Source organism: Cyprinus carpio, chromosome A7 (genome assembly GCF_018340385.1).
Source record: "Cyprinus carpio isolate SPL01 chromosome A7, ASM1834038v1, whole genome shotgun sequence".
Classification (NCBI taxonomy): Eukaryota; Metazoa; Chordata; class Actinopteri; order Cypriniformes; family Cyprinidae; genus Cyprinus; species Cyprinus carpio.
In genome coordinates, this window is record NC_056578.1 from 11,924,370 (window position 1) to 11,950,419 (window position 26,050).

Genomic DNA, 26,050 nt, shown 5'->3' on the forward strand with positions numbered 1-26,050 from the left:
TGGAAAGACCTCTCAAGCAAATTTATTTTTCTGTTTTCATTGAAATTTTAGTAAAGCTTTAGTAAATTGTATGGTTTTTTGTATGTAAATTTTTGTAATTTGTATGTTTGTTTTTTTGTATGTTAATTTGTAAGTATGTATAGTTTTATTGTTTTTAGTTTAGTTTCAGTTTTTTTAGTACTTCAAGCTAAACTAAATGGAAATAAGAAATGTTGCCTTGCCAACTAGCCAAAATAAAATAAGTTTAAATTTTGATATTTTATTTTATTTTGGTTAACGTTTATTTTTTACTTTAGAATTTTTCCATAGTTTTAGTTTTAATAATCCTGGTGTATATGTCGTTTTACACAGCACTGCATTGTATCAAATGCAAAGTAAATTAGAAAAGTACAAATATATAAAAGTACAATTAATAAAAATAACAGTGCAGTGAGACACATCCATGAAAGCATCCCACAGCAACAATAGGCCTAGCACTTGTGCTGTTCCCTCTCCTAGTAACCAAGTCATCTCTTGATAATAGATGTCAGTGAAAGCAGCTCCCACCCCAGCCATACAAAGTGTGGCATCAGGGGAGGGAAAGAGACTGAAAGAAAGACAGCGGTAAATGCACGAAAACATGCAATGTAAATACAGACAGTGTTAAACGGTGACAAAGCTTAACAGTTTTTTCCCTAAACTTCTCACCTGTGACTTTAAACTGACCCAGCATGGACCCAGCGTTCAAGTTTAAAAGGGCACAGACTATTTCACCTTGAAAAAAAGAAAGGAAAAAAAAGGACTGGAACGGTGAGTGAATCTTTCATCCTTCTTTTATGCACTATAAACTGTATCGCTAATAGAACAGCTCTGGTTCTCTGAATGACAGCAATGATAATCTGTCAAATGCAATTAAAACTCCCTGTACAAAGAGTTCACAAATATGTAAATATATATTTACTTGTCCTTTCTATTTCTTTGCCAGTTCTTAATATCAAAGTGTAGATTGTTTATGAAGGATTTTCACCGTGTAGTGACATGCATTCTTTCTGAAAACAATGAATATCAACTCACATGACCAGATGTCAAGTGGTTTTGTTTAGTGTTATGTAGCATATTTCAGCTACATTTGCAAATTGCCACTACAAATGACAATAACTTACAAATGAACAATTCTGCATATGAAAATCTGCAGTGCTTATATTTTAATAAATGTTAAAGTCCAAGTTTGCACTCCTAGATATTGTCGCTAATTCTGTAGAGACCTGCATTGCTAGGCAGCCCCTCCTGTGAGTGATGGTTGCTCTGACTATGCCCACTCGAGAGTTGGATTAAAACTGCAACACTAATAAGAAAACAGACAGCAGGGTTTATTAGAAATAAACATTCCTTATAAACACTACGGTATTTAGCACCTTTTGTATGTGCAGTTATCATAAATGTGTAAACATTTCTTGCCCAATGAGTGAAAGTTTCAAATGCAAAGTTTTTGAGACTGCATACATATTTCACTTTAATACAATGTGCAGATGAAAGTGAAATCTGATTAAATCATCATAAAAATGTTCCCATGCAATTATATGCAGGTGTAGACATATATACATTTACTAATCTTAATCATGAGGTCTATGTGGCTTCTCAGTGAGTTTTTGTTGGTATTTTGGTGTTGTGCCAAGACCCAGTTTCTCAATATTTTAGTGATTTCATGCACAGGAAGTGCGAGAATAACTTATGAAACTGGGTCAGATCCACTTATTTATAAATTGGACAGGACTTAAGTAGGTTTAATCTGGTAAATAAAAAAGTAGTTCATCTATGAGGGGCCGTATAGGCCATAATTATTGAAAAGCCTCTTACAAACACTGGTGAAATGAAAAACATTGATTCACCTTAGTGTAATTCATTCATGTGCATAACTGAAAAGCCTCATACACATTACTGAAAAACCTCTTACATATGCTAGTGAAAAAATTTATCAACCATAGTGAAATTCATTCATATGCATAACTGAAACTGATGTACACTAGCATATGTAAGAGGTTTTTCAGTAATGTGTATGAATGAATTTCACTAAGGTTGATCAATGTTTTTCGGTTCACTAGTGTTTGTAAAAGGCTTTTCAATAATTATGACCTATACAGCCCCTAATATTCATCTTTATATGTATGTTTATATGGTTTATAGTTCTTATATGGTTAAAAGGACATACAGCACTTAAAACTCAGAATTTTTGTTGAACCGTTATTATTTCACATCACTTGCTCACTAGTGGATCCTCTGCAGTGAATGGGTGCCGGCAGAATGAGAGTCCAAACAGCTGATAAAACACCAGAGTAACCCACAAGTAATCCACATTAATTGTAAACACTTCAGGAGAGATACAGTATGTGCAAGCCTGCGATGGCATCCATAAACAGCGACTGAGTGTCACACAAATCTGACTGAAATTCAATGACATCAAGGCTGTAATGTGATTGGTTATTAAGGCACACGTGATCCAAGTTGACCGTTACGCTTTCTCCAATAGTAAGTAATACAGACCCTCTCAGTCTCATCTCCCTGTAGTAAGACAATCTCTGGTTCTGGAGGGGCCCAGAAACAATAGCTGCGCCCCTGTATAAATATTATATAGAAATATATGCAAATTATAATTTCTCCTACTTCTCCAGATACAGGCAGGTCCGCTTCCAGAATAAAATCACAGAGGGTGCTTCTGAAATCAGTGAGGCTGCTCTAGCCTTAACGCCTAGAACAATTTTGACACATTTTTGCCCTGTCCATTGACATCCGCGTATAAAAGCTCACAAAGAGCGCACCCTTTATAATAATTGAAATGCGGTCAGTCTTGAAGCTCTTCAGAGTTCAAACACAAATATAATAATAAAAATATGTTTCGCTATTTCTACAGCTTTAACCAATGTTCTCTTGCTTTTGTTTCGATCCCTCCCGTAGAATTGGCCCTGGATACAGTTAATTGCAAAGAAATATGTAATGAGTATTTCATACATGTTTTAGGCGTGAAAATTTATCAAGATCATATAAACATCAAGGCCAAAGGTTTTCATAAAGCAACAGGTTACTGGTAGCCACGTCAGTAGCGCAAGAGGCATGAAATTTAGCATTTATATAGCCTAGGCTACATTAAAAAACGAACTTTAAATCATTTTTACAATTTTTAATGAAATACGAATTCTGAAAAATGTTTGAGTAATGTTAAATCTGTTCATTCATTTCTGGGTTAAAAAACAAGAAATAAATTGACGCAAAAATACACGGACCATACAGCTAATATAATTAGTTACATTTACATTTATGCATTTAGCAAATGCTTAAAAGCAACTTATAAATCTCATATGGCTCTTATATTAAAATAATATAAAGTTTTTCTAGGTTACTTCAGAAGAGGACAACCCTGGACGTCCACACTGAAGATTAAAAGCCATATTCTCTTTGGCATTACGGTTTCCCTCATCATGTCAGAGACTCAACCAATTCCTGCACAAACTGAGGTGCCTCCAGAGTCTCCAGAGGTGGAGTGTCCAGTTTGCTATCAGGAGTATGACCAGGACTCCAAACTCCCGCGCATGCTGGAATGCCTTCATGTCTTCTGTACAGAATGTCTCTGCAAAATCCAGCTCACTCCTTTGCACCCTCCAGACCCCAACAGCGCCCCCTCAATCTCTTGCCCGCTGTGCCGCCACTCCACCCCACTGCAGGGTGGCGACGCATACTCTCTACCCTGTAACTCAAGAATTCTCGCCCAGCTGCCTCCTGTAGCCTTCCGTCTGCCTGTGTCGGTGTCTGCCCGGCTGGCCACGGTGACCCAGCGGTTGGTGCTATCTCTGGGAGAAAGGGATACCCGATTCATAATCCTGCCCACTGTTAGTCTGAGGGTGGAGCAGATGGGAGAAGGCACAGAAATGGTAAACCCACCTAGGGTGCTGCATCGAGAGATTGAGGTTCTGAGGAGACACAAGAAGACCCTGATGTGTGTTCAGGTTCTGGCTGTCATCTTCTGGATTATGTTTGTACTGACTTGTGTGATTGGGGTTGTGTTTGGGCCAAGCCTTTTTCATAATTAAAAGATTAAGGACATGAATGTATCCTGTTACATTAATATGTATTCTGTCCCTGCATTTTTCAGATGACAATATATAGATAATTATAAACAGATCATTTTGATTCTACATGTAAAATCGACTGTTCTAATGAACCTTTTAGTTACCTTTGATATTAGTTGCTTAAACCAAATTCAAAAATGGCAAGGTTAGTTCTGAAAATATCTCCACACATGGTAGCCTATTTGGTTTAATATTTTATTGAATTCAATCCATCTTATCCATTTGATTTAAGTGTACAAATGCTTTATGGACCTATTTTTCATGTTCATATTATTGTGTGTGTATAGTCCTACAATTATCCCTGTCATTAACTGTGTGAGTATTATGTGAGTATTTATTGTCTATTTTGTAAATAAAGCTATTCTCTTTTCTCTAACTTTTTGTATCATGTTATGTAAAAAAAAAAAAAAAATTCCTGGAGATTGTCCAGCACGGGTTTTTTCAAAAATGATAGCCTAATGAGTCCCTCTTGTGGATGATGCACATAAACACATCTGTGAGCAGTTTTGATTGCACGGCAAGGTATCAATTCAGTTGATTGAAAAAAAAGTTACCTAACCCTAACCCTAATTTTTTAAATGTCTGTATAAAAATACTCCTTAACAATTTTTTTTAACAGACATAGTTTAATTTAACAAATGTTCAGCGTTTGTGCCAACGTGCACATGATAGCATGTTTGTCGCACGTGACAAGTTGTCAGAATGGGAAAATTGAGTTTATCGACAACGATTTGTCAATATCATTATTAAATAGACCTACTCAAAAACTCGACATAGGCTATGTAATGTATTATAGGCTATATGGCTTTCAGACTGTAAATATAAATGAAAAAAAAGTATCACAAAAATATAAAATCATGTTTTGAACGAATCATTATAATTTATGTAGACTGATTCATATTTGTCTTTCGCTCAAGTCCTTTTAGAAGCGCGTGACTGTTTTCCTGTCTTCAAAGGTTGACTATAGAAGCATATGGAATGATATTCCAGACAATATTTGAAAGGAATCGCAAATTATTATATTTGCAATTGTGTTTTCAATTTGTGGACGCATGTATTGTGACATAATCCAAACGCAATCGCAAATCGCGCGTTTGTATTTCCATTTTCTTTTCCGTGTAGCCTATGTAACATGTCTGCCAAATTTAAAATGGAAACACAAAATCCATTTGCAATTGCACTTCCAACGTCTTACAAGTTATGATTCTGTCATTTTGGAAAAGCACACATTTGCTATTTCTCTTTCTCCGCGTCCTCCAACACCCACAAAATTCAAATGAAATCGCAATCTCTTTTGCGCTTGCAGTCAGCTGTCAATCAGTCTTGAGGGTGGGGTTTATTGAGAGTCAGAAAGTGTGCCACGCCCACTGCTGGTGGAAAACGAAGCATATTCATTCTTATGAGAATAAAAGAGAATATAAACAATGCCATTTTTTTTTATTAATTTTTTTCCACTTCAAACAAAGTCAAGAAGATCATGTTCACCTGTCAACCAGAAAAAAAAGAAGAAAAAAGAATATACTGAATGCAGAGTGGTAAAGTGCTTGGGAAACATTGGACTGGATTCAAGAATGTATCGAATGTATATCATCATCACAGTTCCAGATCAGAGAATCTGTAGAAACTTTGATGCGAGTGGTGTGTTGTCCATGTGACTGATCACAATCCAAGCAATCAAAAAACAAACAAACAAAAAACCTTCAATCATTGACAACAGTGACATTCAATCACAGCTCATGTTCAATTCGTAGGAGGATGCTGAGTTCTGTTTCATTTTTATTATTATTATTCATAAACTATATTTGTATCTCTTTGACGTAATAAATTATCAGACATAATTTTCGGTCTCACACAGGACGAGAAGTGCAGCGCCACAACAGGGCTGCGTTCAGCCCCGACAAAACGGTGCAAAACGTTTTTTAAACGGAAACGGTGGGGCGTTGAACACTCTGTTCTGATGACGCAAGAGTTGCAACTATGGTATAAAAAAACAGTATAAATACGTGTTTAATACTGCAAAATACGCTCGATGTTACAGTCACTTCCCTTGTTGTCCAGAATAAAAGAGAACATATCAATCGAGTGAAGGGATTTGTGGAAACTGTGGTTCCTAATTATTGTGTTCCAACATTTGCCTCGCATTTCAGGATGAAGTATAATCCACTTCTTACCTCCGAGACTGTGTTATGATCTATATGACCTTATTATTTTTATTGTAAGCATTAGGCTTATCATTACTGCTGACAGAGCCGGCCAAGCCACTAAGCGACCTTTGCAATTGCAAAGGGCCCCGTGGCCAGCAGAGGGCCCCCTAGAGTCACTGCTAGCTAGTGGGGTGAAAAAAAATCATACATCAAAAGTAACATAAAATAAATAAATAAAAATAAATGGGCCTACAGCGCTCTTTATCAGGCATCATGATAAGCACAGTTGTTATTTATTTAGTTCTTTATTATGGCGAGTTCCCCGCGAATCTTGACCCTGACTGACCCCTATGATGTCACTCGTCACCTGGTCAGTGTCTGTCAGTCAGTTACTCCGACGTCGACGATGTCTGACAAGAAATGAAAATATCTTTCTGGCCATGAAAAACGACAAGAGAAGTGACTAGAAGAAGCAAGAAGATAAAGGCATGTAAACCTGTAGGCTTAATTTTTCGATACCTGTATGGAGAATCTGCAGTCTAAAAGTCTTATATTGGGATGCAAACACTTACAGGGGGAGGGTGTTGTGAGGTTTTGCGCTTGTGTTCTCCGACTTCGCGTGCAGCCGTGCACGAGCGCAAACCTCACAACACCCTCCCTGTCGGTGATTGGTTGGAACACTATTTGTTTTGGTTTTGAGTGGTTGGTGAAACCAATTGTTTTTGTGTGTGCAGATCTTAGAGCCTAGGCTGCCTACAGAGACGCGTTTTTGACGGCATGCTTATGAGGCAGGCAGCTAGCGGATCGTTAGGAAAGATTAGATGAATGTGATCATTTGTGGTTGGGCCTTTTTTGGGCCTGATATCGCTGAAACAACCTTTAATTCATTTTTTTTGTTTTTTTAGCAATTACTTTTTTCCAAGGAGACCATGTATGCATGTGCGCGCACACAAATACACAAGTGTGGATTTTAATAGTTCTATTGAAATGTTACCTAATTCTTATTATTGTTACTATTAATCTTGTTTGTGGTGTTATTGTTAATTTTGTTTATTTGAAAAATTCAAACATTTAAATGTCCTATTTATTATTTATTTTATATAATATTTTATTTAAATGTTATTCTATTTGCTCTATTTCATTTAAATTATATATAGGCTGTTGTTTGTGCCTCTTACACTCTGGTGTCAATTAAAAATGTTTCTTTGATTGTCAGTGAAAATCACTTTATCAGTCTTTTTATTTAGCAAGTTAGCAAGCATCAGTGTGTGTTCATTGCACTTCACTGCCATTCAGCTCAGTGGTGTCATAATTTTCCTGTTAGACATCAAACATGGAACTCAACTCAAGAACTCAAGGTCTTTTATTGTCATTCTGTACATGTTGCCACATAAGAACGAAATACTTACTCAGGACCAGCAGCGTAAAAAAGATAATTAACATACAGCATACATAGTTTAATTAAAACATAATTTAATAGACTAAAAATTTTTAAAATAACATAGTAGATATATATGTACAGTATAGTTATAAGGTAGTCATTGCTTTTCTTTAGGCTTTACTTAAAACGGTCAAAGGGGCCTCCAACCAAATTTCGCTTAGGGCCCCCAAAGGTCTAGGGCCGGCTCTTACTGCTGATCACTGTTGTTGTGCTATGTCATTGTAATATTTACCATTATATAATCAATGTATAAAATCAAATATAAACATATAATTATGTTACATTAATCAGTGTCTAGCATACCTTCCTAAGGAAAGGATATGGACCAGAAGATATGGCAATTACTAAATGATATTTAGACAGACTTAAAGGAGTTCCAGATCTATAGCTACTTGTGCTCTTATTATTTCAGTTATTTTGCCTTTAATGTAAATAAACATTTACAAACAATATACTTGCTCTTGTGAATTTATTTTGATGTTAATTACATTGGGCAAGCAGTCTCTTTAATAAGCGTGGTTTATATACATGTTGCTGCTGATTGGGCTGACGTGACACCCACCAAACAAGAGAAAACATATATCAAACATAGACTGTAAAAAACATGGACGTAGTGTCCGTGACGTCACCCATAGGTTTCCAAAGAGTGTTTTTGAAGACTAAAGTAGACAGAACTGACCGTCGCCATCTTGGCAACTCGTCACCACGCGTCACTCCCAGATAATCAAAATGGGCAAAAAGGCGGGAGCTAGTTGCTGAAACCATGCCCACCTAGCTTGACGGCAGTGTCAGCAGTGGCAATCCACCTGTCACTCAAGTGGCCACGCCCTTAATTATGCAGAACTTTAAGGCTTAATATAATTTAAACAGATGAGTTATATATATATATAAAAAAATCACCCCCCTCACAGTTGTCATGAAGGGCAAAATTTTCTATATAGACCAAAATAATTTTTTAAACCAGGCTTTTTTTTTTTTGCTGTAACGTTGGGCATTTTAACATGGGGAGTCTATGGGATTGACTCCCTTTTACAGCCAGGCTGTAGCGGCCAGTTGACGAATTACAGTTTAAGTCACTTCCGTGTTGGCTTCACAAGAGAGAGCAGGAGGTTGCCGCTTGATCTCAAACCCCGTTGCACACCGTTTCCAGGGAAACATGTCGTTCAAACCGGAAACCGTAGCAAAACGTTGCTCACCGGTTTGAGCTTGAACTTGCCCCAGGTATCACACAGTGGAAGCGTTGAGTTAAGTTCAAGATGGCAGTTCAAATCACCAAACTGGCAAAAGTTCACTTCATGAATAAACAACGATTTTCGACGATTTTGAAGTTTGGTGTTTGACAAAGCAGAGCAAAAGGAAAGAGAAAGCGTGACTTTATTCAAGATAGACGTTTTGCTGAAAATGCACAATACAGTACACAATCTTCCAGCCAAGGACGAAGTCATTTTGTACATTAACAATAATCTGGGACAAATATAATGTGATTTAATGGAAAACTTGTGAGTGGTGTTTTGTGGCGCAGACTGTTGGTTGTGCGTACATTCATAGAAAATGTATTTTGTTTGTTGGCAAGTGATAAATATTTAGTTCCGTTTTTCCGTTCCGGCTTAGTTTGAAGTGAAAAAACAAACAAAACACTTTTACAAATTAGACACATTTATTGAATATTTGTCCCCATTTTCCTCATGGGAAGGAATAAAAATTAAAGCTGGTTTCGTTTTCCACCAGTAGTGGGCGTGGTATACTTTCCGACTATATCACTAAACCCCACCCTCAAGACTGATTGAGCTGACTGTGTTCTGCATTGGAAATACAAGTGCAAAGCAAATTACGATTCCATTGGAATTTTGTGAGGGTTGGAGCCGCATGCTGAAATAGCAAATGGATGATTTTCTATTGCTATTCCAAAATGACAGAATCATGATTTTGCATTTCCATTAAAAATTTGGAATACATGAAAACACAAATGCGCAATTTGCAAATGTGTTTGGATTATGTCACAACGTGTGCGCGTCCATTCGCCTGCACGTGTTCCGCATACGACAGTCAGTGGAAGTGAGAAAAAAGTTTTTATTACATTTGAAATATGGATATTTAGGGATGTTAAATAGGGATGTTTTATTATGGATGCACACTTTATTTCACATTTTCTGAACTGTTGATAACCAACACCCGCATACCCCCATTGAAAGGCTTGGAGGGGCCAGGACAATTTTTAATATAACTCCGACTGGATTTGTCAATATGGTGAAATGGTTGAGTGAATGATTCACTTATAAATCATGACACAACAGTTGCCACCTACTGGTTTAACTTGCAGAAAGGGTTCGTAAACAAATCTTTTAGTGAACTGATTTAAAAGATTCGATTCACTGGGATGAATCAAAATTCCCCCTAGTTCCACAAAAGCACTCATATGGACATGCCCCAGTACAAGGGACCAGTGGGAAGGCCTGGGCGCCTCTCTTTCGTCACACGCCTCGCTGGCCCGAGCCGAGAAGTATTTCAAATCCCCCATGTGTTTTTGTACGAGGGAAATGTTGTTACAGTGTAGCTGGTTGTAGGTGTGTTTTTAACATTTTTAAAGGAAACCATGACACTTTTGAGCGTTCAAGACACCAAAAGTTTGGCACAATAGCGGTGTTTTCTTTGTTTATGCTGGATGCGCGAGACAGGGCAGTGTTATTGGATAGTAGTATTGTGGTGTAGACGAGTTTTCTCAACCCCCTTCTCTCCGGAGCGCTGGCTAACATTAGCAGCATAGCTGCTGCCTCTTCCATACTTTCGTAGAACAACGGGAAAGTTGAGTTGAGTTTGGAGACATGGCGGAGACTAAAATAATTTATCACATTGACGAAGAGGAGACGCCGTACTTGGTGAAGATTCCCATAGCGGCTGAGAAAATCACTCTGCTGGATTTTAAACAGGTCTTGAACAAGCCGAACTACAAATTCTTCTTCAAGTCTATGGACCAGGACTTCGGGTGAGTGAATGCAGGAAAACACACAAAGATGTGCACGAATAGCCATAACAAAGGAGTGCTTTTATGTGTAAGAAATATATCTGTGTGTATGTTGTGTCTGATGTTGTTGTGAGGGTTAGATAAGGGTTTTACACGAGAAGGATACTGGTCTGGGTGGTCTAGTTAAGGCATCACTGCAAAGGAACATTGTGTGTCCAAATATCTCGACAGAGTTTATCAGTTTCTGCAGTCTGGCTTTGCAGGTATAGGCTAAATGAAAAATACCTGGTCCATAAATTAGTTGTGTTGTATGAAATTGTTTGTGTACCTTTGAGCAACTGTTTGATATTAAATATAGCCTAGTCATATTCTTTTAAGGCGGATGTAAGATTTATAATCTGTGTAGTTTCTTAAATAGTTTTTAATATGCGTTAAAAGTTAAATGTTTTTTAAGATTTAAAAAAAATAATAATCAGGACTTGTATTTGGCAAGGACACATTAAGTTGATCGAAAATGACAAGTTTCAACAAAAAGTCTTTTAAAGTGTTACAAAAGATTTCATATAAATGTTGTATTTTTGAACTTACTATTAATTTATTAATTATAAAAAAGCGTAACTAACACAGTTTCTACAAAAACATTAAGCAGCATAACTGTTTTCAACATTGATAATAAGCACCAAATCCGCATATTAGCATAATTTCTGAAGGATCATGTGACAATGATAGACTGGAGGAATGGCTACGGAAAATTTTACTTTGCCATCACAGGAATAAATTACATTTTAAAATATATAAACATTTTAAATTGTAATAATTTTCACAATATTACTGTTTTTAGTGTATTTTGATCAAATAAGTGCAGTCTTAGTGAGCATAAGAGACCTCTTAAAAAACACATTAAAGGATTTTACCGACCCTAAACTTTTGGTAGTGTGTAATTTCTAGCTATTCTGTCTTTTATCTACACATTAGATCTCATATTCCTTGTGTAGTGAAATTCTTATCCTTTCAATCACTTCTTTGCTTACAGGCCAAGTTTTTAGTGTCCCACTTCTGTCTTGACTGTCTTTTTTTTTGTTTTTTTTATAAAGAGTGGAGTTCTTTGTCTTTGACCACATATTTGGCCTAATTGTCCTGCCATTGACAGAATACCAACCAATAAATCTAAGCCACATATTTGTCAGTAATGCATTCTCCAGATGTTACTGGAATGTCTGTAATCTTAGCAAATTAGGATGTTATCACCCGACTGTAAATACTACATCAGTTTGACAGCTTACACTTAGGTTAATTTTGATATGAATCAAAGACATTCACCTGAAGCACTGTAAATGTAGAGCCACACTAAAACAAACAAACATTAATCTCTTGTATTTTTTTATATTGCATGTTAATTGTCAACTATTTTAAGTGCTGCTGGAGTCTGAGAGAATCTTTGAGAAGAAGAAAAACTCAGAATTTTGAGAAATAAACTCAGAATTCTGACTCTTTCCTCACAGTTCAGAGTTTTTATCTCACATTTATGAGTATATATCTTGCAATTCTGACTTTTTTCTCAGAATTCTGATTTTACATCTTGCAGTTCTTCAAATTGTGAGATAAAATGTCACAATTACCTTTTACATTTTTTTATGCTATGGCAGAAATGGCTTTCATAATATGGACTTAGACCATAAAACAAGAGCAGGTCTGTTCTGACTTTCTCATTTACAATAACAAATTTTCATCGTAAGAGTGGAGATAACATGGTTTTACAGGTAAAGGGATTTGCAGATTAGCAATTTTTTTTTTAAACCCTGCAGCCAATATGTCAGCCAGCTGTGTCTTATTCTAGTAAAATAGTGCTGAATTGATTTAAGTACATTACTGGGATCTGATTATTCTGTATTTTACCGGGAAAGCAAAATCTGCAGACTTGATCGTTTCTTCTTTCCTGTTTTGGAAGAAAGGCTGAGAATGTCTCGTTTTTGTTATTGTGGAAAAGGGTGGATGTGTGTGTATTATTGTTGAGTGGGGTTGGATGCTGATGTAAGCTGATACGGTAGTGGAGTGAGGCAGAGAGCAGGCGGCGCTGTGATGCTGCAGTGCTGATTTGCAGTGTGTAGAGCCAGCTGTCAGTCTGACTGTGTGTGGCAGTGGCTGGGGGTTGTTCCATGTTTGGGGAGGGATATGGTTGGAGGCTGGTGACGGACCATTTGCTCAGTGTCTGGGATAGAATCAACAGAAAGCGAGTGAGTGAGCGAGAGGAGCAGGGGACCCCTTGGTTTCTCCAGGCCTCCTCTACTGCTGTTTAAAAAAAAAAATAATAATTATATCCCCTTAAGGGTACAGACCAGGGCCCGTATTCATGAAAAATCTTAGTGCTAAGAGTTGTTCCTAATAACAAAATTCTAAGAAATGAGGGTGTTTCCTCTTAAAATTAAAGAAAAGATCCTAGTAAAGAAAAAAAGTAATTCAGAAAGCATCTTAACCCTTAAAAGAGGTCTGAAGATCCAAAGTTGTTAGAAGTATGGACAACGACTTTTAAGAGGCTTAAGAGTTTCTCTAGCAGTGGAGAAAATGGACTAAACATGAAGACAGAAGAAATGTGTTGCACAATGCATGGCAGTGAGTTAATAAGATGCTACACATTAGATCCTGCAAGGATTATGTTTGTGACCGATCTTATTAGAGCCACACTAACATCTCCGACACCGCACAAATATGCCATAGTGCCAGAAATGGAAGTAATTACTACATTAACATATTTGGCAACAGGAAAAATGCAACTAGGCCTATGCAGCAGTGATGATTTGGGTCTGTCACACAACCTTCTATAAGCAAAGTGATAACACAAACAATTACGGCACTTTCAAAACCTTATTGTGTCGCTTTCCTATCAAGTATGACAGTATGGTAAATAAAGAATATATATACATGTGTGTGTGTGTGTGAGAGAGAGAGAGAGTGTGTGGTAAAACAGGAAAAATTACGCCTGTAATTTCAAAGTGAAGGATTATAATAGACCCTACTCTTAAAAGCACTCTTTTATTTCCTTCTTGGACAACCAAGAAGCTAGATTGTGTCATAGCTAGCAACGGGGTCAGCCCCGCCTCCTCACTAAGATAGAGTTGCTCTCGGATTGGTCCTGAAACACATTTAAGATAAGACTCCTAGTTAGAAATTTTTAAGCTAAATTAGAAGTTCCCTGATAGGATTCGTAGAATCTTTAAGAATACGGGCCCAGATTTTTGTGCAGTTTTATTCCTGTTACATTGTTTCTTGGACTGTGTTAAGTGCAAATAGTCCAAATTAAAATAAATATCCAAATGGCTGCTGTGCCAAATTGTTACAGGGTCTTAATAAGTTCAGAACTCATTCTTTTGTAAGAGCTTTTGTTAAAATCAGTTTGTGTGGGCTGTGTTAGAGGTCAAGAGTTGTTTTTCAAGTACAGATGTTGGGCTTAATTAGCGTCATTAGAGGGTTTGGGGGTGGCTTTGTTTCACAAGCGTTAAAGTGCAGGAGAGCTTTGCTTTCAGGAAGTGCTTTCTGAAATTGTTGTGGAGTTGCATCATCTAGTCAAATGTTTGTTTGGTTGCAGATAAGAAATGGCAACGGTTTGTGCAGGGAAGACTGAGATTAGAAAACATTAATTCTTTTAATTATAAGTTATTAATATTAATTAATATAACTATTAGTCGTGTTTCCTAAGGCAAGCATAACTGTTATATTGCTGATACATATTCAAATGCCTAACTCTGATTAAACACTGGCATAATGTACTGCCAGTGCTGCATTACTACTAAAAATATGACATTCATTGATCTTGTTCATCCATTGTTATGCCTCGCAAATTTAAACATTTGTTTTTCAGTGCTATATTTAAAGAATTATCTTATGCTCACCAAGGTTGCATTAATTTGATCAAAAATCATTTCCCCAATAGTTTACAAACAGCACAAGCCTGATTTCATGATCTGTATGTGAGGCGGCCTTTTACACCAGGTTCACATACTCCACTGTGTAGTATAGTGCATATGCACTCCATGGGCAATCTAACTTAGAAACGAGCACAGATCTGTGCGCACAAATCAACTTACGACTTGCAGCCAATCTCATCATACGAATGATTGCACGTAGATAAATGTGGCGGAAGAAAACGATCTTCATTTGAATATCACGCCCCTCTTCTGCTCATCAAGGCTGCATTTATTTGATCAAAAATGCAGAAAAAAACTGTAATCTTGCAAAATGTTATTAGAATATAAAATAATGGTTTCTATTTAAATATCCTTTAAAAAATAAAATTTATATCTGTGATGCAAAACTGAATTTCCAGCATCATGACTCCAGTATAAAGTGTCACATGATCCTTCATAAATCATTCTAATATGCTGATTTATTATTAGAATTATCAGTGTTGGCAACAGCCAAATATTTTTTTGGAAGCTGTGATACTTTTTTTTCAGGATTCTTTGATGAATGAAAAGTTAAAAAGAAGAGCATTTATTTAAAATAGAAATCTTTTCTAACAATATACACTACCATTCAAAAGTTTGGGGTGGGTTAATTTCTATTTTCTTTTTTTGAAAGAAATTAAACCTTTTATTCAGCAAGGATGTGTTCAATTGTTAAGAAGTGATAGCAAAGATTTATATTGTTAGAAAAGATTCATATTTTGAATAAATGCTGTTCCTTTTAACTTTTTATTCATCAAAGAATCCTGAAAAAAGCCAAAAAAAATGTTTGGCAGCACAACTGTTGATAAATCTAATAATAAATCATCATATTAGAATGATTTCTAAAGGATCATGTGACACTTTATACTGGAGTCATGATCCTGGAAATTCAGCTTTGCATCATAGAAATAAATTATATTTTAAAGGATATTTAAATAGAAACCATTATTTTATAGTATAATAATATTTCACAATATAACTGTTTTTTTCTGTATTTTGGATGAAATAAATGCAGCCTTGATGAGCAGAAGAGACTTCTTTAAAAAAAAAAACATTACAAGTCTCACTGATCCCAAACTTTTGAACGATTTTGTTTGATTTTGTGTATATATATATATATATATATATATATATATATATATATATATATATATATATATATATATATATATATATATATATATATATATATAGTACAGACCAAAAGTTTGGAAACATTACTATTTTTAATGTTTCTGAAAGAAGTTTCTTTTGCTCATCAAGCCTGCATTTATTTGATCAAAAATACAGAAAAAACAGTTATATTGTGAAATATTATTACAACTTAAAATAATAGTTTTCTATTTGAATATACTTTTAAAAAAATAATTTATTCCTGTGATACAAAGCTGAATTTTCAGCATCATTACTCCAGCCTTCAGTGTCACATGTAACATCCAGTCTATCACATGATCATTTAGAAATCATTCTAATATTCTGATTTATTATGAGTGTTGGAAACAGTTCTGCTGTCTAATATATTTGATGAATAAAAGGTTAAAAAGAACTGCATTTATTAAAATAAAAAAAAAAAAAATTCTAATAATATATATTCTAATAAGATATTTTCTTTACTATCACTTTTTATCAATTTAACACATCCTTGCTGAATAAAAGTATTGATTTTATTTAAAAAAAAGAAAGAAAAAAAATTACTGACCCAAATTACTGACCAGTAGTGTATATTGTTATTACAAAATATTTATATTTTAAAAACATAGCTTCTTTTTTTTTTTTTACTTTTTTATTCATCAAAGTATCCTAAAAAGTAGTATCACATGTTCTGAAAAAATATTAAGCAGCTGAACTGTTTCCAACTTTGTAATGAATCTTCATATTAGAATGATTTCTAAAGGATCATGTGATAATGATCCTAAAAATTCAGCTTTGCATCACAGAAATAAATGATAATTTAAAGTATAATAAATTTAAAAACAATTATTTTAAATTGTAATAATATATCACAATATTACATTTTTTTTTCTGTATTTTTGATCAAATAAATGCAGGCTTGATGAGCAGAAGAAACTTCTTTCAAAAACATTAAAAATAGTAATGTTTCCAAACTTTTGGTCTGTACTGTATATACATACATACAGATTGTGTGGCTTGTGGACAAGATGCGTGTAGTATTACATTAGGTTTCAAATGCACAAATATTTCTATAGTCATATCTTTTAGGAGGGACCAGAGTCAGGGAACAGAATATAATATAAAATTGGGATATTAACATTAAATATCAGCATTGTGACAGTGAGTTGTTTTTTAAGTGCAAGCACGAAATAGACTAGATGCATACATTTATGTATAAATAGCCTACATAAATCTGTCAAAATGTGTATTCCTTCATTTTATGTCCTTCATGTCTTTGGTAATTGTCTGCTCAGGGTGGTGAAGGAGGAGATCTCAGACGACAGTGCCAAGCTGCCATGCTTCAATGGAAGAGTTGTCTCCTGGGTAAGAGCCTTTTCCTCCAAACAATATATATATATATATATATATATATATATAATAATAATAGTAATAATAATATTATTATTTTTTTTATTTTTTTTACTGTACTGTCATATGATGCTTAATAGTGTCATAACAGTTCTCGGTTGTATAAGTGCAAACTGTACCATTTCACTAAACCTAGCTGAAACTCGTCATCCCTGCAGCGACACGTCTGTTTTGATTTATGTCACAGTGAAACTCTAAAGAGCACCAATAGTGTGTGTCAGGCCCTTCACACAAAGACTGAAATCCAGCCTCATCTAAAAACCCTCAAAGAAAAGCAGGTGCTTAAATCAAAAGGCTTGGATGAAACCAGACCCTTCGGGATGGAAATAGTAGACTACCGTCAGGATAGCTCAAGGTCCCTTGAGGAGGAGTGTACAATAACCTAGCATCCATTAGCATGAAGTAAGGAGAAGGGCTTACAATGATACTGTATGTGGCCTCTTATAATGCATCTGATTTTTCTTTCGTATCTCAAGTACATGGCTTTGACTTTTTTTTTTTTTACGCTTTAGCAAACAGTGTTTTGTTGCAGATTGTGAAGATTGTCAATGTTTTTACTTTTCTCGTTAAGTGAAATTTTCTATTGCACTTCTATTCAAGCTTTTCAAAAGCCTCAAATCGCCCCAAACAGAGCTGAATAGAGTTTCCTGTCTGCTTGCAGCTATTTACCTCTCCAAACTTGGTCCTCATATAAATTGTAGTTACGCAAAACCCAGACACTGGATATGTTTGACCTGAAGCATTGTGTGATCAGTTTTACACTTTTGAATGAGCTCCACGAGTATGTGTTGGGTAAAAAATAATTTGTGTTATTGTTGTCATTAGATCTTTTCCCACAGTCCTTTTTTAGTTCCTTGTTTTTTATGGGTCACATTCACTCTCACACCAATCTTCTCTCTTTCTGTTAGCTGGTGTCCTCAGACACTCCTGCAGCCGAACCCCCTGCTCCTCTGGTAGAGATCCAGTCTCAGCCCTCACCTCCCCCTCCTCCCCTACCTCCACCTCCTGCCGAGAGGACGGGGGGCATTGGAGACTCCAGACCCCCTTCCTTCCAGTATGTTATTCTGCATGTCTGTTTTGCGCTATTGAATGTCATTTTGTGGTTGCTGTCTGCAGCAGTTCTCTCTCTATCCCTTAAAATACACTTTCTCATTATAAGTTGTCGAATGGGAGGCACAGCTTTACTTGAAGGGAAACTCACTTTTTTTTGTTTATTTGCTTTTCAAAATAGACAGATCTGTATCATAGATTAGTCAACATATGTCAAACATTTGCTTTGCGGGATTAAACAAGTGAAAAAAAAATGCTAATGAAACATGGTAAATTACTTATAGTCATGATAAATTTTATGAACATCTAAAAGCAGTTTGGCTTTTCAGGTAAATTTATTTGTTCTAAGATTTTTATTTACTGGAAATGAAGACAAATATACTTAAGAAGGTGATTTCCCCCCAGTGTCTCATGCTCTCAATTTCTCATCAGAGATTGGTTGAGGCAGAGGCAGCTGGCTTTTAAAAATGTAAGGTTCGCTCAGCATGCAAAGATGTACAGATGTGTCTTGAATGTAAATCATTGCGTTATGTGTGTGTGTGTGCTCAGTCCCAACACTGCAGGCAGCCTGGAGTCCTTAGATGATCAGACAGAGACAGAGTCAGTCGTGTCTTTCAGGAGAGAGAGACCTCGGCCCAGAGAGAGCTTGGATCAGCATGGTCTGTTCTGTCTCCTGTGTTGCTTGTTTGATGTTACCTAATCATTTTTTATCAATTATGTCAATAGTATTTCAATATGTTGACACAGCAGTCTATGTTCATTTTGCTGTACTCTTTCTCTTTTTGTCTCAGGGCCACGTATTAATGGGCAGTCCCGTATGGACAGACACCTGGCTGGCTATGAGAGTGCCACAACAGTGATGAGCAGTGAACTGGACACCACAAGCTTCTGTGATTCAGATGACGACGATACGATGAGCAGGTCAGAGCAAGTGTGCTTGATTAAAGATTGGACTGGAGTTGGAAAACATTTTTTAGCGTCAAGAAAATTACACGCTTCACCTTCTCTCTGGTTTCTCTCTGGTTTTAGGTTGTGTGTAATTTTTTTTTAATGTCAGAAGGTTTTATTTCTGTTATCTGAATCAAGTGATTGAACTTTACAAGAGCGTATCAGCATCAGTGTATGCTTTTAGTTTGGTTTTAGTCCAGTGGTTCTCGACTGGTGGGTCACGATCCAAAAATGGGTTTCGATCTATTTAGAGGTTTGCGTGCAGTATGTGAAACAACGCTAAATGCAAATAATATTTAGCATAACAATATATTTTCTCATAGTTAGGAAAGCAAAACCAATAGACTTATCTTTTGTTTTTCCAAAACCACGCTTCCAATCAAACTCAACAAAATTTTAATGCATATTCATCTGTCATTGGTAGAAGACAAAAGGTTTGTATGTTTGTATTATATTAGGTTTCCATGAGAGATCCTATATAATAAAATCTCTATCCTGAAGCAAAACCAGTTGAGAAGCACTGATTAATCAATATTGCAGATTATGCCTTGATTATAAGTGTTTATTTTACTAAATGTTTGTTATCAGGTTCAGCAGCTCCACTGAACAGAGCACAGCATCTAGATTGCTGAAACGCCATCGCAGACGCAGGAAACAGCGCCCACGTCTGGAGAGGGTATGAAACCTTTATTTTTCATCTGCAGAACAGAAATGAAGATGTTTTGAAGAATATTGGTAACCAAACGGATTTGGTTCCTATTTACTTCCATTGTATTGTCCATAAAATGAAAGTCAGAGAGAACTGAAACGGTTTAGTTAACAACATTTTTCAAAATATCATCTTTTATGTTGCACAGAAGAAAGTTATACTGGGTGGGGAGTAAATTATGACAGAAATTTAATCACTGTGTGGACTATCCCTTTATGTATTCGATACAGTTGAACAATTTGTTTTATTTGTTTGTGTTTTGTTATAGGCTTCCTCTTTCAGCAGTGTGACAGATTCAACCATGTCCCTAAACATTATTACAGTCACTCTTAACATGGGTTAGTGCCATTTCTTACCTGTTCCTCTATTTTTGTCCTGCTATTTATTAAATATGAATTGTATTTAATTCATAATGTGCTCGTTTCTGTTTGTTGTGTCCTACAGAGAAGTATAATTTCCTGGGCATCAGTATAGTGGGTCAGAGTAATGAGAGAGGTGATGGAGGCATCTACATTGGCTCCATCATGAAGGGGGGAGCAGTAGCTGCAGACGGACGCATTGAACCTGGAGACATGCTGCTGCAGGTGTGTGTTTGTGTATACACATTCATAGGAAAGAAGTTGTTAGTGCTGGGAAATCAGGCACAAAATGAGACCTGCACATCCTGATTTCTATTGAATGGAGGACTTCCCTGTCACATGAGTGATGTGACTGCTATTTTAATTCCTGTCAAACTTAAATACTCAACATTAAAATCGAAGACAATATTTTCAGGCCACGGCCAGCTTTAAGACACAAACATTGCAGCCATTTCAGTAGTAATTATCCTTAAACCAGTTCTTTCATTGCTGCAGGGTTAATGCAGTTCTGTTTTAATTACTGGTTGTAATGTTTTAAGACTGATTGTTGTCTTGTTTCTGTGCAGGTGAATGACATCAACTTTGAGAACATGAGTAATGATGATGCGGTCAGGGTTCTCCGTGAGATTGTCCATAAACCTGGGTGAGTCTGTGAGAATTGCCTTAAGATTGCCTTCAAGTCTTCATGGGAACGTCCCATTTTTAAAATGGACAGTTTCATAATAATTAATCTTTCTATTTCTGACAAAAACAGTACTTTATTTATTTTTTATTTTTTTACATTAATACAAAAAGATACACGTTGGTGTAATTGGAGGTTTAGCAGTGTATTTTATCATTTTCTGGGCTGCCACAGAAGATGATCCATTTATCCATCCATCTATTTTCATATCTTCCAACTCAGAAGTCAAGGCTCAAAGAAAATCCCATTGGTTTCCCACTGGACAATATAACCTTTCTCATAAATATATTGCTTATATTCTTAATCAAATTATTCTGACATGACTTACAGCAGGAGGACCAAGTATTGCACTCTATGCAAGTTGTTATTATTAGTAAATATATATTAGTAGACAATAATATATAAACTGCAATGTTATAATATCACTCTTATTCTCTTAGACCCATCACCCTGACTGTGGCAAAATGTTGGGACCCTTCTCCACAAGGTTATTTCACCCTGCCACGCAGTGAGTCTAATTTTAATTCCTGTTTAATAATATATATTTATATATTTATACTTATAATATTGCATGTCATTTATTAGGCCTAATAAATAACTGCTCAAATGTTTAAAAGTAATTTTATTCAGCAGGGATGGATCAAATTGGTCAAAAGAATAGTAAAGACATTAATAATGTTACAGAAGATTTCAAATAAATACTGTTCTTTTCAACTTTGTCTACATCAAAGAATCCTGAGAAAAAATGTATCAAGGTTTTGACCTAAGATTTCAACATTGAAAAATTTCACAGTATTTCAGTTTTTACAGTATTTTTGGTCAAATAAATGCAGCCTTGGTGAGCGTAAGTGACTTCTTTCAAAAACATTTAAAAGTCCTACTGACCTCAAACTTCTGAGTAGTAATGTAAATAGGGCTGTGCAAAAAATCGAAAACAACCGCAGACTTGGCAACACTGGTTCAGGTGGAGCAGCATTTACTACACAGAGCCGTAGTCCAACGACAAGCTACACAAAATCGCTTTCAAAATCGACAAAGAATCGCCTGCGATTTTAAAATCGATTTTGTGTAGATTGTCAGTGAATTACGGCTCTGTGTGGTAAATGCCAACCAGTGTTGCCAAGTCTGCGGTTGTTTTTCATGTCCGTGGGTTGAAGCGACCCCAATACCAATAACGTGATATTAAGCCCCTAAAATATGAATATTACCAGGGCAACCCTGACAAAAAACTTATATTTTAACCCCGGGATGCAATTTTTATTGGGGAACCTCCTGGAAACGCGATTGGGCTAGTTTTGGACTAGTTTTGAGAAGCAACTGGGCAGGATTTGTTGTGAAAACCTGGCAATCCTGATCTGAACGCACATGCTGGAGATATACTACTAATCACAGGAGCGTCTTTACTGAAGAGACGCGCATGAAAATCGTATTCGATTTTTTGCACAGCCCTAAATATATATTTATAATTTTAGGAGCGTCTTCACTGAAGAGACGCGCATGAAAATCGTATTCGATTTTTTGCATATATATATAAATATATATATATATATATATATATATTATTTGAGATTCAGTTATCTAACATCCTTCCCCATCTTGTCTGTCAGATGAGCCAATCCAGCCCATAGATCCAGCAGCATGGGTCAATCATTCAGTAGCTCTGACAGGGGTGTTTCCATCCTACCCTAGTAGCACAATCACCTCCAGCTCATCTGTCACTGAAACTGAACGTAAGTATTGTGCTTGTCTTCTCCTTTACTCTTTCTAGACCTTTTACAAGCACACTCTCTTAGCCCCATTATTTAATCTCTCTAACTCTCTGTAGGATTTGACGAGTTTAACCTGTCTCTTCGCTCTGACATGGCATCGGTTGCTAAGGCCATGGCATCTCCTGAGTCCGGTCTGGAGGTCAGAGACCGAATGTGGCTAAAGATCACCATTCCCAATGCTTTCTTAGGTCAGAGGCTTTTACCTGAGACTGTAGTTACACACTGTTCCTAAATGATCTTTGTGACTATGAGACAAATGGACCTTCAATCTAATCCAATGTTTGTTTTTCTCTGACTTTATGATTGTGTGAATAGGTTCTGATGTGGTTGAGTGGTTGTATCATCACATTGATGGGTTTCAGGACAGACGGGAAGCTCGTAAATATGCCAGTAACCTACTAAAGGCTGGTTTCATCAGACACACTGTAAACAAAATCACCTTCTCTGAACAGTGTTATTACATATTTGGAGACTTCAGTAACTGTGAAAATTGTAAGTAAAATCAGCTTTTATTATAGATAATATTTTAAAGAGACAAAATCACATACAGCAAAATAAATGTTATTTTTGCCTGAATTCCTGAATGTTATTTAATCTCTCAAATTTTCTTCCTCTCAGACATGGCCAACCTTTCTCTTAATGATAACGATGGTTCCAGCGGTGCTTCAGACCAGGATACTCTGGCCCCTCTTCCATTGCCGGGAGCAACACCATGGCCTCTGCTCCACTCTTTCACGTACCAATACCCTCACCCCTATTCCAACCAGCCACCTCCCTACCATGAGCTCTCCAACTACAGCTACGGCCCAGGCAGTGCGGGCAGCCAGCACAGTGAAGGTAACAAACTACAATGACCCTTAGTGCACTATTTTAATTAATAGTGGTATACAAATAAAGTTTTTTATGCCCCTGTCAACACCCTGTTGTGTTCTTGTCTCTGTTTCTCTCAGGGAGTCACAGCAGTGGCTCCACGCGCAGTGACGGAGAGAAGAGAAGGGGCAGTAAAAGTGTATCTGGCAGCACAGCGAGCGGTAGCGTACGTGACGATAAATCTCCTGGTGGGGGCGGAGCTGACTCACGTTCTGGCAGCGGCAGTGAATCAGATTACTCTGTTCGCAGCAGCCTGAGACGAGACCATGGCTCAGCCACACCTAGCGAACACAGTCGCTCGAGTCAGCGCTCGAGCCAGCGCTCGCATCATCGCGTCCCGTCTGCTCATCTCGCCCCATATCCGCCTGGAATCCCCATCCCTTACAACCCAATGATGGTGATGATGGTGCCCCAACATCCACATCCACATCCACACCTAGCACTTGGAGCCCCACACCCACAAACGCCTACTTTGCCGCCCCACCCTGGGTTGCTCCCCTCCGGCACCCCTGGTGGGCCTCCAGGAGCTCCACCAACCCGAGACCTGGGCTCCGTCCCGCCTGAGCTAACTGCCTCTAGGCAGTCTTTCCACTTGGCCATGGGCAACCCCAGTGAGTTTTTTGTGGATGTGATGTAATGAAGGATGTAACCGTCGATGCACAAGTGAAGGAGTGAGAGCAGAGAGGTTTGTAATCACATGATAACTGTGAGTTCTACTCTGTGACTGACAGAGATGTAGTTTACTGTATCAGTGCAGCTCTTTAGAGTTAGTTTTTGTCCTTGACGGTGGGAACAGGGTTTACAGAAGGGTAGGAAGTCTTGCATAGCACAGACTTAAAAATCTGTTTTGCCTTTGTCTTTGTGGTATTAGCCACAACAGGGTCTGGCTTTGATTAAGATCTCATGGTTTTCCAGAAAATATTTCTAAAAGCAAATTCGCTTTAAACACCTTTTAAATGACCGACATGATATTCACTAGAATACAAAAATGCTTTTAAAAAACACTAAAACTAAAATTTTATGAAAACCCTTCTATAAAAAGAATAAAGTATGGAAGCTTGTTTCCGTCATGGGGTAAAAACATAAAAAGGTAATTGCAACTTATCTCACAATTTAGACTTTTTTTTTCTCTGAGTTCTGAGAAAACAATTCAGAATTGTGAGATATAAACTCAAAATTGTGAGATATAAACTTGCAGTTCTGAGAAGAAAAGTCTGAATTGTGACATTAACTTGCAATTGTGTGTGTGTGGGGGGGGGTAGTCAAAATAGTGAGATTAAAAATTTGCTTTTTATTTTTTAATCAATAGGACTTAAAAAAAACACACAATTGCGGGATGCAAGCTTAGAATTCAGACGAAAAAAAGTCTAGATATAAACTAGGCATGCCTTCAAAAACCTTTAAAAGGATTCAAAACGTTGCAACAATCGATCAGGTGTATTATGTCTCTAAGTAGTGCTTTAAAGTGTACCAAGGAAATCTGAAAGCTTTTCTCTCATGTATTATGTACTGTATGCTTTAAAAATTGCCTTTGTAAACTGTCTTTGTACTGCTGATTGGAGCCAGGGTTCATGGAAACAAATATTTGGTTATCAGTTTCTGATTAAGAACTCTTCTGATTCCTGGTCTTAGAAAGCAATCCCTTTCAAAGACTTGCTAGTACCCTCACAAATAGGCAGACTATAAAATGATTGTACTAAAATGGTACGTGCAGAGGAAGTTTTAACCCCATAAAAGGTACTTTCTGGGTAGAATAGGTTGTTTATTCTATTTTCTACTCCAGAGATGATTTTTATTTTTTTGTCTCTTTGCATGGCTGATAATCATAGCGCCTTTTTATATGAGTTTATAGATATACAGGTCCAAATATTCAGGTGCTACATAATTACTGAGTCTCAATGGAATGCCATGTTGAAGTGTTACTTTTTGAATATCATCAGATACTGTCACTTTTGCATGCTGTCACTCCAAATAAATTTGATAGAATTAACTCAGAAACTAGTCATTTATTCTCTGAAAATTGTCAAGTGTTTGTTGCTAATGTCTCGTTTGTGTTTTAGTTTCATTCTTTATCTTACATACTGTATAACACAAGGAATAGTATTTATATGCATCACTACTGTATCAGTGTTATATAGAGTTAGATATAGAATCACCCTAGTTTGTTGTATTTTAGTGTATAAAACACACATTTTTAGTTATGCAAAATCTTTCCTTTCACTGCAGCTCTCAAATTTCAATAAAAAAATCAAACTGTCACTTTGACACCACCTACAACACATGCCAGAATCAATGGCATTATGAGTTCAGTGACATTAAATGTGGTGTGATGCATTAAGGTGCCATTTCTAAATTGATTGCAAATGAGACTTAAAGAGAATTAACTTTTAAGTGTTGTTATTTTGCTAGTCTGACAGGCTTTGTCACAAACAGCTATTGAAAAAAAACCAAATCTAAACAAAAAATTATCATATTGTTTTCAACTTAAATAAAGACTCTTGCAGATTTGGAACAACATGAGGGTAAGTAAATAA

General features: G+C 36.5%; 2 protein-coding genes across 2 annotated transcripts; both read left to right on the plus strand.

Moving 5' to 3' along the window:
- Positions 1 to 485: 485 nt before the first annotated feature.
- Positions 486 to 4,251, plus strand: LOC109109686 (E3 ubiquitin-protein ligase RNF186-like). The gene is made up of 2 exons (XM_042759229.1): positions 486 to 789; positions 3,370 to 4,251. The coding sequence occupies exon 2, from the start codon at positions 3,453 to 3,455 to the stop codon at positions 4,059 to 4,061; it is 609 nt and encodes a 202-aa protein (XP_042615163.1). The 5' UTR covers positions 486 to 789; positions 3,370 to 3,452; the 3' UTR covers positions 4,062 to 4,251.
- Positions 4,252 to 10,107: 5,856 nt separating this feature from the next.
- On the plus strand, positions 10,108 to 24,624 carry LOC109073613 (segment polarity protein dishevelled homolog DVL-2-like). Its single transcript, XM_042759681.1, has 15 exons — positions 10,108 to 10,668; positions 17,015 to 17,084; positions 18,038 to 18,183; positions 18,729 to 18,838; positions 18,971 to 19,100; positions 19,716 to 19,803; positions 20,105 to 20,174; positions 20,281 to 20,420; positions 20,762 to 20,838; positions 21,318 to 21,385; positions 22,485 to 22,607; positions 22,703 to 22,834; positions 22,962 to 23,138; positions 23,265 to 23,483; positions 23,597 to 24,624. Exons 1-15 carry the CDS (start codon positions 10,508 to 10,510, stop codon positions 24,151 to 24,153), a joined length of 2,268 nt encoding a protein of 755 aa, XP_042615615.1. The 5' UTR covers positions 10,108 to 10,507; the 3' UTR covers positions 24,154 to 24,624.
- The last annotated feature ends 1,426 nt before the right edge of the window (positions 24,625 to 26,050 follow it).

Excerpts from the sequence above, each read along its gene's own strand:
- LOC109109686 (XM_042759229.1), top strand. The coding sequence starts at position 3,453 with ATGTCAGAGACTCAACCAATTCCTGCACAAACTGAGGTGCCTCCAGAG.
- LOC109073613 (XM_042759681.1), top strand. The coding sequence starts at position 10,508 with ATGGCGGAGACTAAAATAATTTATCACATTGACGAAGAGGAGACGCCG. Across the intron at positions 22,608-22,702 it reads ATCTGTCACTGAAACTGAAC|GATTTGACGAGTTTAACCTG; the intron begins GTAAGTATTGTG and ends AACTCTCTGTAG. Across the intron at positions 23,139-23,264 it reads CTTCAGTAACTGTGAAAATT|ACATGGCCAACCTTTCTCTT; the intron begins GTAAGTAAAATC and ends TCTTCCTCTCAG.